Below are 17,664 nucleotides of genomic sequence, written 5' to 3' on the forward strand. Positions count from 1 at the left end.
AAATGTAATAGTTAATTTAAATATATATACCTATATTAAGCATATTTAGAAAATATACTTGAATGGGACTTGTTTAAATGGAATCTGGTTGTGCCATCTGCGTTCTTTGTTATATGAGGATCTTTCTGTTGAGCTGTTCCAATATTCTCTCATGGCTACATTTGTACACTGATTTCCCAATAATAGTTTAATGAGTCTTGTGATAAGTTGTCAATTTGAAAAGAGGATGTTGCTCTAATTCAGGCAGTAACATATTCCTAGAGGGACATTTGATTGGGAATTCATATAGTGGGTGTTAGAGAAATATATGAAAAATTAGTTTATTTATAATTACTAACCATTATGGCTGCATATTACATCCAGTATCAAAAGTAGTATGATGGTCCAGGTGATGCCACCACTTATTTTTATTTTATTTAGAATACCCAATGAGCTGCATGAACATCCTGAACATAGTAGCTTTTTGTTGAGCGCTTCTGTAATTGGATGTGAATGTGAAAATAAGGACAGATGATTTTTCATAACATTTGCATTTTAAACAGATTTATTTTTCTTGCTCTCTCCTTTTTCATACATAATTTTTATTTGAACACAACACAGATACAGACATAAACACAGACCCATACACACACACACACACACACACACACACACACACACACACACACACACACAAACTAACCAAAGAGAGAAGCAACCTAGAACTAAGGAGAAATTTTCTGACAGTTAGAACAATTAATCAGTGGAACAACCTGCCTCCAGAAGCAGTGAATACTCCAACACTGGAAGTTTTTTAGAAGAGACTGGACAGCCATTTGTCTGAAATGGTATAGGGTTTCCTGCCTGAGCAGGGGGTTGGACTAAATGACCTCCAAGGTCCCTTCCAACTTTATTATTATTATTATTATTATTATTATTATTATTATTATTATTATTATTATTATTATTATTATTATTATTATTATTATTATTATTATTATTACTGCTACTGTTACTGTTACTGTTATTATACACACAGCTACATACATGAAAACAAACCAACTTTAGTATGTAAGAAGTTTTTTTTTTTTTACATCTTGTTGCAAGAAGTATCAATTAGTTGGTTTCAATTAAAATGTGACATAAGAAATCCCATTTTGATTCCTAGGTAAATATGTATCTTGGCTATTTGCTTACTGTACTTATACATGAACTTATTTTTTCTTTCACAGAACTACACTCAATATATCCCGTTATCCATATATGATCTACAAACGTGGATGGGCAGCCCCTCCATTTTTGTGTATGATTGCTCAAATGCTGGCCTTATTGTCAAGTCTTTCAAACAATTTGCCCTGCAGAGGGAGCAGGAACTGGAGGTGAGTTTTTTGAGAATTATATAGCCATGGTTCCAAACATATAGTCCAAGGAAGACACTAAAGGCACCCTCTGATGTGATGGTGCCTTAAATAAGTAGGTTTTCTATGGTGGGAGCCTTGGGAGATTGCCACTTCTCATGAGATTTTAAATGTGATTAAATCAATTATATTTATTAAAATTATTCTATTCAATAACAAATAGTATTCACTAAGACAATAATAATATTGTTATCATGTCCTCCAAAGGCTTACATATGAATTAGTAGCTTGCATGAAGTAGGAGAGTGAGAATTTCTCATGTTATAGATTGTTGGGGTTAGGGTTAGGGTTCTTCTTCGCAGAAGAAGATCTAATATTTTCTGTCTTGTTTAAAATCTGTTTCATTAAAAAAAATGGACGACTGGCAACAAATCATAGAAATCAGAAGCTAATTTGGAAAAAACCTTGCCATTCCATTCTGTTTTGCTATCCAATAGTACAGACACCTAATAAAAGAGTTAATTAAATTGTAACATTTAATAGAATCAATGTCTACTCTTAGAGCTTTTCCAACTGAAATTAAGGCAGTAATGGTAAAGATCTTTACTTGTTACCTACACTACACTTTAGGACTTCCAAGTGATCTATTTCTGCCATTTTCTCTTGAAGTCAGTTATCAGTCATTAATCTAAATGCTTTGTAAGACATACCCTTAATTCTGCAGACAGGAGATGTATCTTGGTGTTAATAAAAGAGGACATTGTGTGATTTCTTAAATTTGTTGTTGCAAATGAGGCTAGTAAGCAATACCCTTTTTTACTTCTGCCATTTGAAACTGAATCTGACCTGATACGTTTAACCAACTGCAGAATGAGAAAGTTGTGTTCTTGTCTAAGATGTTTATGTTGTTCAGTTTGTTCTGCCTTTTAAATTTCATTTTAAAAGCAAACAGCTAAGCATATTATATTGGAACACAGTTCTGATTAACAAAGCCATTTTTTAATTTTATTGAAATAAGCCAACCAATAAAAACTTGTTGCATTGCATAGCTGGAATGTAGAAATCATGCAAATAACCCAGTTATACAGAGAAGCACAAATTATTTTTCAACTCATAGAAATGTGCTCGCCTTGTGTGTACATATATCATAGTGCTGTAAAGTAACTTTTAACTGTAGTTCTGGCAAAATCTTATGCTCTTAATTGTTCCAAAACTGTACTAGCAGCATAGTTATTAGCAGCATAGTGCAGTTTGACATTCCAGCTGTCACACAAAATAATCTTGCTGCTGGCTGCTCATTTCTTAACCTGTGAAATGAGAATGCAAAAGATTATATTACTTTCTAGGGTGTTGCAGAGCTGTAGGCTAGAATTTCAAAAATGAATATTCCTAAATTCAGTATTTATTACTTCTCCTTTCTAAAGGTTCTCTCTGTTTCTTCTAATTGTGATCCCCACCTTTTCATCTGTCAGGATTGCTTTGTATCCAGTGCTTGTCTCTTTGCTTCTATCCAGTATAACATCGGATTTAATTATTTTCTCTGAATTAAAGTTGTAGCTGAATGAAAAGGTGGCTCAGTCTGAGGTCTGACCTAGACTCAAAGACTTCAGAGAATCTCCACATCCATAATTCTTTCTGAAAGACATATGGGTGGCTTCTGTGCCATCTTACCTAAGCATCTCAATCTAAATCTCTCTTGTGCTGCTTCTCAGCAGTAGCCATTTTAATCTTGGCAACAGGAAGACAAAAACTGTGATACCTTGAAAACTAATGCAAAGTCATAGATTTGTTGATGAAAGATAAAAGTTGCAAAGCTCGCTGGAGCCCTCACAGCAATTCTAAGGCAAAACCTCAATTTCATCTTTGCTGCGGTTAATCACAAACCAGCTTCTTTTTAAAGATCATAAATCGTAAGATTTATTTAAAGATTCTTTTTAATCCTAAAAAAATGTTTTAATTATGTCGTTCTCTTGAGTTAACTTTGAAAATATGTTTTAGGTACATACAGCGAGCATTAAGGCTTTTGGGTGCATGCTGTGAAGGTTAATCATTTTGAAATAAAAGTAGATCTTGAAAACTGCTGGTATTTGATAGACATTTCAATAGAGAAAGACAAATGTTATGGACGAAAAAGATGGCACAACGTGAGCAGAGCTGGTGAGTGCGTAGCTTTAACTGTGATCCATATAGTTTAGGAAGAGTCATGAAGACACCTAAATTGTGCAACATGGAAATTAGAACACTTGGTTATTTCAGGATTAGACATATCCAGGGAGTACTGAACCACGAAACCTTGCTAACAAAAGAGTCCCTTGTGTAAATGGGAAGTTCTTTCCTTTTATCCTTTGTCCTTATATAATGTGCTGGTGGTGATGATGATGGTTGTTAGTAGTGATGGTGGCAGTGGTGAAGAAATGACACATTCTCTTGTTTTGGGTGTTCAGGTTCACTGCACTGTATCTGTGTGTTCAGTGTCAGTATTAGCTACACTCTCTGGATAGAATACAGGTTTAGTTTAACAAGAATCAGTGGCCCAATTTAGTCCTCTTACAGTATGCATCTGTAGTTCTGTCAGTAGTTAGAATGTTTTCTCTCCAATCCTTAACTCACTTAGCACCTACACACAAACACACAAATCTCTCAAAAATAATCAGTGACCCAGTTATTCTGATTATCATGCCATAGAGCAGTGATGGTGAACATTTTAGAGACCAAGTGCCCAAAAACTGGCCCCGCCTCTGCTCCACCCCCTGCCCCGCCCCCGCTCTGCCCCCCATCCCTCGCCCCATCTGCCCACAGGACCACTCACCGCCTCCAGGGCCCACTGCAGATCGCCCAGGCAGCCCAGCAGCGCTATAGCGGCCACACCCTCTGCCCATGCCCTGCAGCATCAACAGCATGATGGGGTGTGAAGGCAGCGTCTTGTCTATGCTGCCTGGCTCCCATGTCCTTGGCTGCGCTGCTCCGTGTGGGCCACGCTCGGGGGCGAGTCTCCTTCAGGGGAGCTGCTGGAGAGGAGGGGGTCGCAGAGGGAGGCAAGTCTGGGGCAACGGCACGTGTGCCCACAGAGAGGGCTCCGAGTGCCGCCTCTGGCACCCGTACCATAGGTTTGCCACCACTGCCATAGACTGTTGCAGGACATTATCTCTCACTCTTACCTGTGAGGCATAGACTTGGATAGAAATGTATCAACCTGTATATGGGTCCGATATTTATGTATCTTTTCTTCGTGCAGGAAGTCCAGCTTTTGCTTAGAAATCTCCCAGCAATTGACATGATCCAGATGTCTGGGCATACATCAGATCATAAGACCACGACTGTTCATAATTCATGTGGTTATGCAATTGGATTTATCTGTTTCCTTCCTCTCTGGGCTCCCTATCTCCTTTCAGAGAGTAGCTTAAAACATCTGACCAGTTTCTACAGGATTTATTCTAAATGTACAATGCAGATAGGAGGAGGATAGACTTAAGCACATTGCATCCAGCAGGTCATTATACAAATGGATGGGAGCCAAGAGCAATCCTAGCAAGAATTTTCCTTTGAGGGAGGAAGGGAAGGAGTGAGGTGGGGGGGGGGGGGAGAGAAGAAAGCAAGCAGTGAATATTTAGCCATTGCCTGAGTTTTGACCAGCAGATATTCCAATATTCTGCCTACTGAAATAGATGGAATGTACCATATCTCTATAATAGCTATAATGATAGTACTAAATTTATGACCCTCACTACATAGAATTACTGTTTTGTCCCATATAACAAAGGGTCTGAAAATATATGAGCTGGGAAGAGCTTTTGATAACTTTTTATCCAAGTATAATAACTTTCTTCCAGAACTTCATAAGTATTTCTGGGGATTCACTGGCTAGGAAATGTGGTTTTCAAATCTGTTATATATTTATTTTTCATGGGAGATGTTATTCAACCTGATAAAACACATTTTACAATGTAGTAAGGATTAAACTACTAACATTTTAAGTTTACAAATACACAACATCAACGTTAAAATATGTACATAAACATATATATGTTTAATGAACTTACATTTTGATCTTGGAACTGTATTTTAAATAAAGGAATGCCATTTTTTGTCAATAGGCTTAATAATATGGACAATTGTTCAGACACTTGCTTGAATAAAAGCGGGTCTTAAAATCCTGAATCTGTTCAGAGTTAATATCATGGAATACTTATTTGGGTAAATATAATCTGAATACTAAAGGAATCAAATCTCTACTATTTAGAAATTTAGGAAAATATATCTATTCAAAAGATATTTTAAATTGTATTTTCTGTTCTTGGTGTCTAATAGGTTTGAGTTATTAGATTATTGTCTATATATAACAATAGCAATGTGAAGCACATGATTAGATTTTGCTTCCTCTTCTAATATTCACTAACTAGTGAACTAAGCTGCCGTAGAATTCTGTGCAGTTCAGGATTTGTTATCTGTTTTCAAGGTCTTTATTAGTAGCAAGTCATTTTCAAGTTTTTGATGACCTACACAAATGCAGCCATACTGTTTTTTTGCCATGGTACAAAAGTAGCTTTGATTTCCTTCTCTCCATATTTTTTTGGGCATGGGAACAAAGAGAGATAAAGTATTAGATAGATTGCTTTTGAAGATAAGGCCTACATTATCACCCAGATTTATAACAGAGAACTAACTCTGCTTATCTTTCTAGATCAGTCAAAATCTGCAGGGCTATCCTACTGTAATATAAGCTAGTATTTTCTTATGTGTGAGCCCCACTTTCTGAATTAAAATGAGAGGTGCATTTAATTTTTAGTAGTGTTAGACAATCAACTACATGTATATAGATCTTTATGTGTTAAAGCAAGAGTTTTGAGAACTTGTTTTCAAAATAAAAGCTACGATTCATTCCATTTTATATTATGGGTATGAATTCAAACAACGTATGTGCTTCTTGAATATAATATTAGCACTATGGAAAGAAGCTCTTCCTCCACAGTGCTAGTTGGGAGTGTTTCTTAAGTCTTTAAATCTCACTGGAAATACCTCAATTAGGAAGAAGTCTTTCTCGGCATGAATAATGTTCTTTTGGGACATAAAAGTACAGAAATGCCAAGTCAGTGTTCTATAAATGTTAACTGCCAATTCAGCTGTATTTGTATTCTATGATGATTTTTTCTCCCTAAAGACAAAAAGTGAAAGCACCTTTTTGTTACTCCATTACAATTACTTTTTCTAATCACTAAGAAGGAATTTCATGATTTTTTTTCTTGATTTAGCAGAATCCCGGTTAATATTTCAAGGCTCTGTATAAGGCTCAACAATATCTTGATCATAAATAAAAGGTTCATGGCAACCAGTGGCGGGCAAACATTTCAGGTACTTTCAGAAAATATCGTTAACAAAATAGTGGGGCAATATTTCAAGAAACCTGAAAGCTCAGTATATCCTGTTTGTACCCAAATATAAGAAATGTATCCTCATGAGCCAGGAGGCATTTCTCTTGAACTGAAGGTGGGATTTAGAGCTACTAGTATTTCTGAAAATATAACATCTCAGTTTACTCATGCTAAGTAGCTACTTAAAATAAAGAAAATTTTCTTATAATCAAAGCTAGCTAGATAGACAGACAGTCAGACATACAGATAGATAACCTTTATTGTCATTTTTTACCGTGGGCAGATTGGCACACATTAAAAATGAAATTTTGTTGCTTGCTCTCAAAAGTGTACGCATACATAACACACATTTAAACATGCTATATACAACATATGTATAAACCTACACCCTTACATATAAATAACATATAAATATTAATCACTGTCCATCTTGAATACTTAGCGGAAAGAGGAAGCTTTAGAATTCACAAGGTTGGAGGTTGTAAGGCAGGTATAGTATTTATAAACAACAAATCAGTTTCACAGCCAAATTTATTTTTCCTCACCTACTCTAAGTTTTGACCAAGTAGAGAAAATGAACTATAAGTCAGTAATTTTGAGAACAGAGCTAAAAGAATTAGTACTTTGTTTCTTGAGCCTGAGGTGGGGGTAGAGATGTCAGGCTATGGATATAGCCAAAATACAGTCCCCTCTTTTCCTCTTCTAATGAGATAAGACTTTACTTTGGGATCAATTAACTCCAGAGATTTATATGAGGATGCATTTTATGGAGTCATTAGTGCTGTCTGAGCTTGGTTGTTTGTTTGCAGACATTTTGCTACCAGACTAAATAACATCTTCAGTGTCTGAAGGGAGTGGGATTTGCTTTCAGTTTAGGTACAGTAGCTCGCTCTGTTGGTGGGAATGTTATTTTCTCTTTGACAGTTCCTTGATTAGGCTGTTGTTTACTACTTATCTGCCTGAGTTGGTAGTTCCTTGATTGCGGCATTGTTTACTGCTTGCTTTATTTTTGTCTGGTATTAATTCTGATGTTGATTGCTGTTGAGAAAGTGTTCTGGTATTTTTATTTGCTTTTTAAAACATTTTTATTGTCTCTTTTGAAGGGTATGTAAAGGTTGTGTATGTCTATGTGTCAGTTGATGACTGATTTGTCTGAGTGCTCACCATATCCCAGTTGAAACTATGGTTGAGTCTGTACATGTATTGTAAAATAAGAAGTTTTCATCATGTCTTTTAACTGCTAGTTGGTGTTCTTGGATATGGTATGCTAATATTCTGTCTCTTTGTCTAGTAGTGGCTATATTTTAACTATATTTTAGGATACATTTTAGTTGCAAGAACAAATATTTCAGAGTTTGGCCATCATTTCTGAAAGCTAAAAATTGTATTACAAGAAGACAAGCAGACATTATGGTTCCTCTAAAGGGAAAGATAGAATTATTCTGTTTAAGCATACTTGGAAAAGTGCTTGGCAGCATTTGGATTGAAAGGATTATAGAGATAACAAGCAACAAAAGTGCCCTGGGACTTTATGCTGGACATTCAGAGTTTTGTTTTTTAGCAACTCATTGGGAAAGTTTATTTTTAATTTGTTTATTTAGCAAAAGCATATATCTCTCTTATCTTTTGAAAATATGAAGTGATTGCTGAATGTGATTAAACGTGGTATGTAAAGGAAATAATGCATATGTGAGAACAGATGGAATGCCTAGTGAACGTTTCAGCAATGAATAAGGAATAAAACAGGGATATGTGGTATTCCCTTGGCTGTTTATTGTATTTATGGATAAATGCATAAGAAATGCTTTTGGTGATTCTGAAGCTATATTGGTCAGCCTTAGTGTATTCTATTTTAGTTTGCAGACAGTTATTAGCCCTGACAGGAATCCTGTCATATATGCTAATGCTACTTTTTATAAAATAATAGTAACAGAATCTTGCAAGTCTGAATGTACTTTTTCCTTCATTCCCTTTACAACAATGTTGTGTTTTTGACCGAGAATCCAAAATAGATTGTGTAATGCAGTGAGAATACACATCTGAAAATTAATGCCAAGGTAATAAATTACTAAGGTAATTATATATAACATGGAAAATGGAGTGAACATGCTGAAAAAGTAAAGCAAGCAAATGAATATGTGTACCTTGGTAGAATGCTTATTGATAAGGGAAAAGCGGATGGGGAAATTTTAAGACATGCAGTTTGTGGGAGAAAGACAGTAGGTAGTGTATGGTTTGTTGTGAGGACTGAATGTTTGTTGAAATAAGTGAAAATAACTATATATAAGAGCATGTTTTTGCCCACTTTGTTATATGGAAGTGAGAATTGAGTGTATCAGAAGAAAAGGGTAAATGGAATGCAGTAGAATAATGTTTTAGAAGTGTGGATGGTAAAGTAACAAGAAGTGAAATATGAGTGGATGTTGAATGAATGTGGGTTGAATATAAAACAGAGTGATCACTACAAAAAATAGAATAGAATAGAATAGAATAGAATAGAATAGAATAGAATAGAATAGAATAGAATAGAATAGAATAGGAAGGGACTCTGGAGGTCTTCTAATCCAGCCCCCTACTCAAGCAGGAGAACCTATACCATTTCAGACAAGTGACTGTCTAGTGTCTTCTTAATATATATAAGGTTATTTAGTCGCATAGGGAGAACTAAAGTGTAGTTCAATATGCAAAATAAATCTATTAAGTAAGAATGACTTGATTGTGAGGAAGAAGAAGTCTAATCAAGTTCTGGTTGAATGGGGTTGATGTGTTAGGCCTAAGCGCAAAGACAACACAGTGAAATCCAATCAAGTTCAGTCTTTTATTTGCTCATGCCTAATAGAATCTCATCAGACTGAAGCTATAACCTTCTAACCTAATAATTATAACCTGGGAGGTTCTAAAGTGTAGCTACCCTGAATCTCTTCCTCCCTTCCCATCCAGTTCAGGACTATGCTGTCTCTTGCCTGGGCCCCACTCTCGAATGTGATACCTCCTCCCTGGAAAGCCACAGTTCTATTGCTGACAACTGCATATTTCATCACATGATGTGATCCCCAGAAAAAGAGAGGTGCAAATTTTAAAGAACAAAAGGCAGAATATAAAGTAGTGTAAGCATGTGATGGAAGCAAGAATGTAAGATATGGATAGAAAGGTATTGAGAAGTATAATAGATGTTAGTAGAAACTAGTTTTATCTATTTTTTATTTTCTTTTTCTTAGTCTTATCATTTCCTACTTCTTTTCTGCACAATACCAAAATTGAATAGCTTGATGGGTATAAATATTTATACATTAATACAGACAATAGTCTCTCAAGCTATGTCAGCAAAAATTACAATAAATATCTTTATTAGATTCCAATCCAGAATCAATTTAACATTTAAAGCGCAGGAGATAACCCAGAAACAAATAAGAAATGAGGGACGTCTCTACTTTCCCAGGATCCAGGTTAGAATCACATTATGTCAGTCTCCAACTCTACAGTTTTAAAAAAAACCTGTTAGAAGTAATTTGTATTTGCCTGGTGTAACTTAAAAAACTCATTTGCTGTGTGCAAAGATGTTACATTCCATATCAAATGACCATGGACCTGAATGTTCAGATCTAAGATATCTGCCTTGCCCAAACAATGAAGAAAAGTGTGAGATAGTTCTGCCTCAATTGTCTCACCATTACAGGTTCAGGGAAATAGTCTGCGACCTTAGCAGAGGAAGAAAGAAGAGGAGAACATATGTTGTTCTTTGTCAGGACAGAAACAAAAATGGGACAGGCATACCGGGTCCTCGTGGAAAGGATAAAATAGCTCTAATGATCCAGTATTTTGTTCTTGGGCTAATACGGATTTATATTGTAATTTTGATTAATAGCTTTACAATCTTACAGAATCAGAAGTTCTTGACTGTTTTGCTCCTGTATAGTCTGCCTGATTGTAAAATCTGGGTTCTTTTTGGGAAGGGTTCACACATCCCTGAGGGTTAAACATGTGAAGTAATAAGGATTACGATGATGCTAAAAGATTTGTCTTTTTCCCTTTCTTGAAGGCTCCTTGTCCCTCTAAAAATGAGTTTGATATTAAGGCTGTTCCTGGAGGCTTACATTGTTGCTCATGAAAGCAGGGGGATTTAATGTTTGTATTTGGAAATTGGATATGTTTGTTTGCTTATTTGCTATAGTTTATGTATTGTTCAGTCCAGCAAGGCTCAAAGTGGCTTTCAGCAGAAAAAAGTACATCAAAATAAAAATAATCATAACCAATAGAAAAAGCAATAATGTCCCAAAGAAGAGCCACAACATCCATTCCTTAGACCAGGGGTCTTCAAACCTGGCCCTTTTATGACTTGTGGACTTCAACTCCCAGAATTCCTCAGCCAGTATGCCTTAGACTGAGGTTCCTTTTCATTAACAATCTATTCCAGAGTTCTCTGAAAAAGCATATTTTAATGGTTCCAAATAACAATAAGGTTGGAGCCAACCTACTATTGGGAGGAATGCTTTCAGAGAAGTAGGGAAGTGACGGAGATCTATCTCCATGACCTCTGAAGATGCATGCTTTGTAAGAGCAGGGGCCCACAGAGATCCTACTCTTTTCAATATTATTAGATGAACTGAAGCCACTGGTGGTCCAGTAGGTATCCTATATGTGTGCAGATAACTGGCAAAACTGTGATTCCAAAGCAGAACATCATATACTTATAATTCATTCATTTGCCCGCTCTTACTGAGAGCTAAAAGCATTATGATACAACTTATAGTTATCTAATTATTGTATATAACTTCATTATGTATGTAGACATATAATAATTCTGGATAATTAAATGAGTTAGTTGTACATTTTTTAAAAAACAAACAAACAACAGTTTAATCTTCTTCTATTTCCCCACATAACTGCATAAATCTAAAACTCCTTAATTAATACATGCCAAGATAAATTTAGAGTGAGGATGCAGTGAATAGAATGAGAAGAATATTATAGAACAGTGATGGCGAACCTTTTAGAGACCGAGTGCCCAAACTGCAACCCAAAACCCACTTATGTATCGTCGGGTGCCAGGTGGGTGTGGCCCATTGGGTGGGCGTGCCTGCGGTGGTAATGGCAGACTGGGTGGGACTAAAAAGTTCAATCAATCAATTCCAACTTTGCGAGATCTTTTTTTCCCCGCAAGAAGTTGAAATTGATTGATTGAACCTTTTTTTTTTGCACACGGCGGAGGCCTAAAGCGAAAAGGTTTTATAAAACCCAGCTGAAGGCCTAGGACTGGGGTGATGGCATGCATGCCCACAGAGAGGGCTCTGCGTGCCACCTGTGGCACACGTGCCATAGGTTTGCCACCACCGTTATAGAATATTGCTTGAACTATAGATAGAAATACTGTACATATCAGCTTTATATATGTTGCTTCTCCCCATATCTAGCATTATCTTCAATTTCTCACTTATTGCAATTACTTTTCTTTTTGGGTAGAACAGTAGAGTGTCTTGTTTTTATTCCTTCTACATGGAGAATTAAATGCTGCAGTGGGGATGCTTGTTCTTTTAGCTACGTGCTTAACTCATCAGAACTGACAAAATCAAATGTATAGTTTCAATTGGTTTTCCATTTTCTACATTGATTAATCTTTGCCAGTACAGTCTAGACAAATATTATACTGTATGTCAGTTGTGTGCTGCATTTTTCTAATCTGTCATCTGCTGAAAAGAAGGAATTGTTTTGGTTTAGGTGTGTTAACACATTGACATAAAAGATGAAGATGCTGTCAGTTCTGAGAAATCATTAAGTCTCAAAGCCAAAGCAGGACACCAAAGAAGCTGTTGACAATAACAATACCTGCAAAAATCACCACCAATTAAGTAGGCTGTATCAAAATTTGACAGACATTTTACAAAAGTGTGTAAATTAACAAAAAAGGAGCTTAACTGATCTCCTAAAGTAAATCAGCATGAAACAAAAACATAGCAGTCATTAAGCATATTTCAGACATAAATTGGTTTTCTTCAGTGATGGGATAATGTCAAAGAATGGGAATTTAAGACTCTGCAAATGTTATAGAACCACAATACCCAGCAATGATTAGTCAAGAGAGCAAATGCTGAGTTCCTCAATCTGTGGAAATAACATATGCATGTACTTTCTAAAAGCTTTGGAAAATCCTTCAGCAAAGGGTCCTAAGTTAACAGAACTGAGATCTCTTTTGATATAGTATGTATAATATAAAGATTAAGAAGTAGGTTGTAATGATAAAGGGGCAGTTCCCCAATGGAGAGATATGAGAAGTCAGAACATGTATTAAGATTAACATTTTAAACATTAATTATGGTTAGAAGTTAGGCAGATAAGGTTGGAGATTGGAGAAATAAGCAGCTAAATAAAAGCAATGTTTTCATATTGAGAAACATGCTAGCTTTATAATTTATTTATTTATTTATTTATTTTATTAAACTTATATGCCGCCCTTCTCCCAACAGGACTCAGGGCGGCTTACAGCATATTAAAACGATACAAACACTATCCCCAATAAAAACCAATTAAAAACAAATATTTACCNAGCCGACACTGCTTGGCCGACGGCACCCTGAGGAGGCCCGCTCTGTGGGAGCGTACTGGTCTGTGAGAGGAAATCTGTGGCAGAAGGCGGTCTCGGAGATATCCAGGTCCGATGCCATGGAGCGCTTTAAAGGTGGTAACTAATTACTGATAAGATCTGAGACAACAGCAAATTATGAAGAAAGAATCTCAAAGTTGCTGGTAGCTGGAATTCAAATGTCCCATTGATATTATAAATTAATAGGAAATCCAGTAAAAACAAAAGGTAGCAAAAATATAACATTAAAATCAAGATGATACCCACCAACATCTATGGCTTCAAAGGGAGATTAAGGAAAGAATATTTTCATTGATAATTACCTCCAATTAGAGAATTAGAATAATTGAATTTTCTTTTAATTGTATGGAGCATTAGAATATAAGAAAAAAGTAATCCTGAATTCTTATATTTAAATCTACAAAATTAAGCTTGTCCTAGCAAAAGGAAGGTTGTCCAAGCAAAATTAAAGTTGGTTTGGAAAGCTGTCCACACTAAAACATGGTCTGTCCAGATTGTTGAGTTTATTGAAATTGTTGATTCTGTGCCATCAGAAAATGCTTTCCTTCTATCAAAAACAGCATTGACACAGATAACTGGTTCTGAGAGTTTCTTAATGTACAGAGCATAGTTTAGGGAAAAAAGGAAAATGACTCAGAAATATTTCCCCTTATAGTGAGCAATTGACTTGAATTGATATTGAGGAAGGTAGTGTATCTGACAATAGTCTTAAAAAGGGTAGTCATGAATTCTCACTGATCCCTACTGCTCCCTTCCTTGTCCCTAATATGTAGTTAAGCAAGTTTAAAAACTAAGTAGTTGTAGTTGTATTATTATTGGATTTTGGAATCTTGTCCCTAATATATAATTAAGTAAATTTAAAAACTCAGTGTGAGTAGTTGACATGTTTTATTATTGGGTTTTGGAAGTTTGTTTTGATGCCAAAAGAAGAAGAATATAACTGATCATTGCAATATTTGTGGCATAGAAAGAATTCCTTTTTATAACAAAAGTATGTGATTTTGGTTACTAGAAAAGCTTATACTTGCCATGGAATTTATTGCCCAATGTATTTAAATTCTCAGAATGCATGAAAATCAGAATTGAAAAAATACCCAATCTTGTTTGATTCAAGGGTCAAATAACACTAAAATAAAACAATGTGGCATATTTACATCATGTGCAGGGTGCAAATTAGCTTACAATATGGGCCAAGCTTTAATTATGTCCATATTTTTATGAATTTTTCTTGAAAAATTAAATATTTATGTTTATGTATATTGAATAAGCTGTCCTTGTTTCCGATTAGTACTAGTCACAATCTGCTTTCTGTATCAGTATTCTTAGTTTCAACTTGATAAGAATAACTATGCTAGAAAAATAATTGCACACCTTGAAATGTTATTTACTTTTTATGTTTCTGAGGAATAAATATACATAATGTTCTATTGACTGCTGACCCTTTTATTTGTCATCTCCCTAATAATGTTTGTCATTCCATTATGCTAGTACTTGGGCATCACATTAAAACAATATATTTGTGGAAATCCGTCTACTAAATTATATTCTTTATTGGTCATTTGGGTTATTTCTGCTACAGTGCACATGTATTTGTTCATATTGTCCTCTGTTTTTGCCCAAAGCAAAGAAAGAAATGTGTGATTATGTCACAGTTGATCTGACCAACCCTCCTTGTTAGTTTCTAATATTGTGCACTCTTCTCTGCTTGCATCTTCCAAAATCTTATATTGTATAATAGGTGCCTTGTTAAATAGTGTTTCCGGTAAAAAAAATATGACATAACAAATGATGATTACATTGTGGCGTGCAACCTCTCTTGAAATACTTCCAGCATTGCCAAAATAGCCAGTTTTAAATATCACCCAATTGTTTCATGTTTAAAAGAGGATGTTTCAAATTTGGAATGGTTTGAATACTTTGCACAGCCTTATTACAATCTTTGGGTCCTTTCAGGATAGTTTATTTCTCAGTTGATGCTTAATAAGCGCAATTGAATGTTTATGTTGCTGTTTTGGCACAGATTTGCACTCATAACTTGTAGTGAGGGTATCATCAAAAACCACAGAAGCAATTTCCTCTTGGGAGCAGATTCAATGGATTGACTTGTCTTGGTTTATTTTGCAGAGATGAAATGAACTTGCTTGCAACAGTTGAATGACCTAATGCAATGATCAGAAGTTTAACTCTTCATAGACTAGCTGCCATTACTAGTCCTAAATTCAATCTTGGCAGTCAAATGTTCCCTGAGGAAAACAGTTATAGTTCATGAATATGCTGAAGTAAGACCAATTAAATTGGTCAAATGTTATATTTCAATTAATCCTTAAGTGGGGGAAAATCCCCAAAGCAAGAATAAAGCCTCTAAGGCTATTATTTCTGCTATAGAAGATGTTATAAATTACTGCATGAAAGGATATCTAAACTTCTGCATCTGCCATGTTATTTTCTAAAATGGAATCTCTAGATAACTGCATGTAAAATGAAAATATATATTCAGATTTGCAGAAAGATATTTAACATTGTATCATATAGAATTTTGTCATCTTCAGTTGGTGACAAAATGATGACATTTCAAGTACACTATACGTGACAACAATATACAGTGGTACATTTGGTACTCATTGTTAATTGGCTCTGGGAAATGCAATGAATACCAAACAAATTTTTCCCATAAGGAATAATGCAGTGAGTCACAAGGCAGCCGACACTGACAAGTTCTAGCCTGTGTGTTGAGTACCAAACAAATAATGAGTATTGGGACAAAAATTTTGCATCGAAATGCTTTGAATACCAAATCAGATGAGTTTCAAAAACAGTTGAGTACCAAGCTACTACTGTACATATGTTTATCATTTAAAATGAGAGATTATTAAAATCTAAAACAAATAAATTACAGACATAATTTAAATAAGATCTAAACAATAATAATGTTAACTTCTTTATAAGATAATACTTCAAATGGTTAATGAAGCAGGGTAGGAACTACATCTTGTCAGATCTTAGGAAATACAGGTATTACATATTGTAATTTGTCATCTCAGACAGAATCTACTCTTTCTTTCCCCCTTAGCCTTGCTGCCTTAATTGCAAAAATAGCAACTCACTGTGTCACGAATTGATTGGTACCTTGTAGAAGGAAATTCAATTTATTTTCAGCATTCCAGTTCTTCATGTCATCAAGGAATGGAGATAAATAATGATCCCTATATTTAACATACAACCAGCATTACAATATATAATGTGACAGATTCTCTATTTCACCTGCCCCTCACGAAAAGTCTGCCTTGCATTGGGATAAATAGGAATTTGCCTTGCTGCATCATTATAATTGTGTTTAAGATTGTCCTTCCTTCCTTCCTTCCTTCCTTCCTTCCTTCCTTCCTTCCTTCCTTCCTTCCTTCCTTCCTTCCTTCCTTCCTTCCATCCTCCCTCCCTCCCTCCCTCCCTCCCTCCCTCCCTCGATTGGAATGTATAATAAATCCTCTAAATATGAATGAATCCTAACTTGTCTGGTGAATTAGCATCTCTTGTCTTTGTAGTCAGGATTTGGAGGCAGTATTCAAATCTCTGTGAGTTATAGCAAATGCTTTTGCTTGCAGTCAGAATTTCAAAAGTAGAAATCCTGAACAAAAACGAGTAACTTATTTTAAAGAGAAATGCTATTGATCAGATATAGATGTTGAACTATTGGGTTCCGGTACTGTTGTTTGCTAAGCACTTGCAAATAATACAATTCTTTCCTAATAATCTTCAGAAAATAACTTATGTATAGTGATGTACACAATACTGAAAGATTACACTGAGATTTAAGTAAAAACAGACCAAAGATGGATAATAATAACTAAAAGAACTCCAGGACATTCTGGATGAGTAGTTACATATAATGTTGAACAATTTATTCATAGGTATGAGTGTGTATCAACATGGTTGATGAATAGGTTTTTCAAATCATTGACTTCTTGAAAATTAAATATGTTATCATTTTCTAGGTATTGCTAGCTAATCATTAGGGGATTTAACTGCTGGCTTTTCTATCTCCTGTGAAGGTGGCTGCAATTAACCCCAACCATCCACTTGCTCAGATGCCCTTGCCTCCTTCAATGAAAAATTGCATTCAACTAGCAGCATGTGAAGCTACTGAGCTGCTACCAATGATCCCTGACTTACCAGCTGACCTGTTCACATCCTGCCTTACCACACCAATCAAGATTGCGCTTAGATGGTAAGTGACTCGCTTGCCATCTGAGTGCATACTGCATGATTTCTGAGACTTGCCTATGGGTCTGATAAAGATGTTGACTTGGAAGCCTCAGTTGCCCAGACATTTCTCTGTAGATCTAAATTAGAAGAATTTGAGGTA

At 35.5% G+C, this 17,664-nt stretch overlaps 1 protein-coding gene across 2 annotated transcripts in view; it reads left to right on the plus strand.

Moving 5' to 3' along the window:
- The window catches only part of RPTOR (regulatory associated protein of MTOR complex 1), a 395,406-nt gene that overhangs the window by 146,183 nt on the left and 231,559 nt on the right, over nucleotides 1-17,664 (plus strand). For both annotated transcript variants that reach the window (XM_015815086.1, XM_015815094.1), the window contains exons 5-6: nucleotides 1,212-1,358; nucleotides 17,351-17,526. In XM_015815086.1, coding sequence (XP_015670572.1) covers nucleotides 1,212-1,358; nucleotides 17,351-17,526 — 323 coding nt within the window. The remainder of the gene's footprint in view (nucleotides 1-1,211; nucleotides 1,359-17,350; nucleotides 17,527-17,664) is intronic.

This window comes from Protobothrops mucrosquamatus, unplaced genomic scaffold (assembly GCF_001527695.2).
Source record: "Protobothrops mucrosquamatus isolate PMUCROS unplaced genomic scaffold, P.Mucros_1.0 scaffold_99, whole genome shotgun sequence".
Lineage (NCBI taxonomy): Eukaryota > Metazoa > Chordata > Lepidosauria > Squamata > Viperidae > Protobothrops > Protobothrops mucrosquamatus.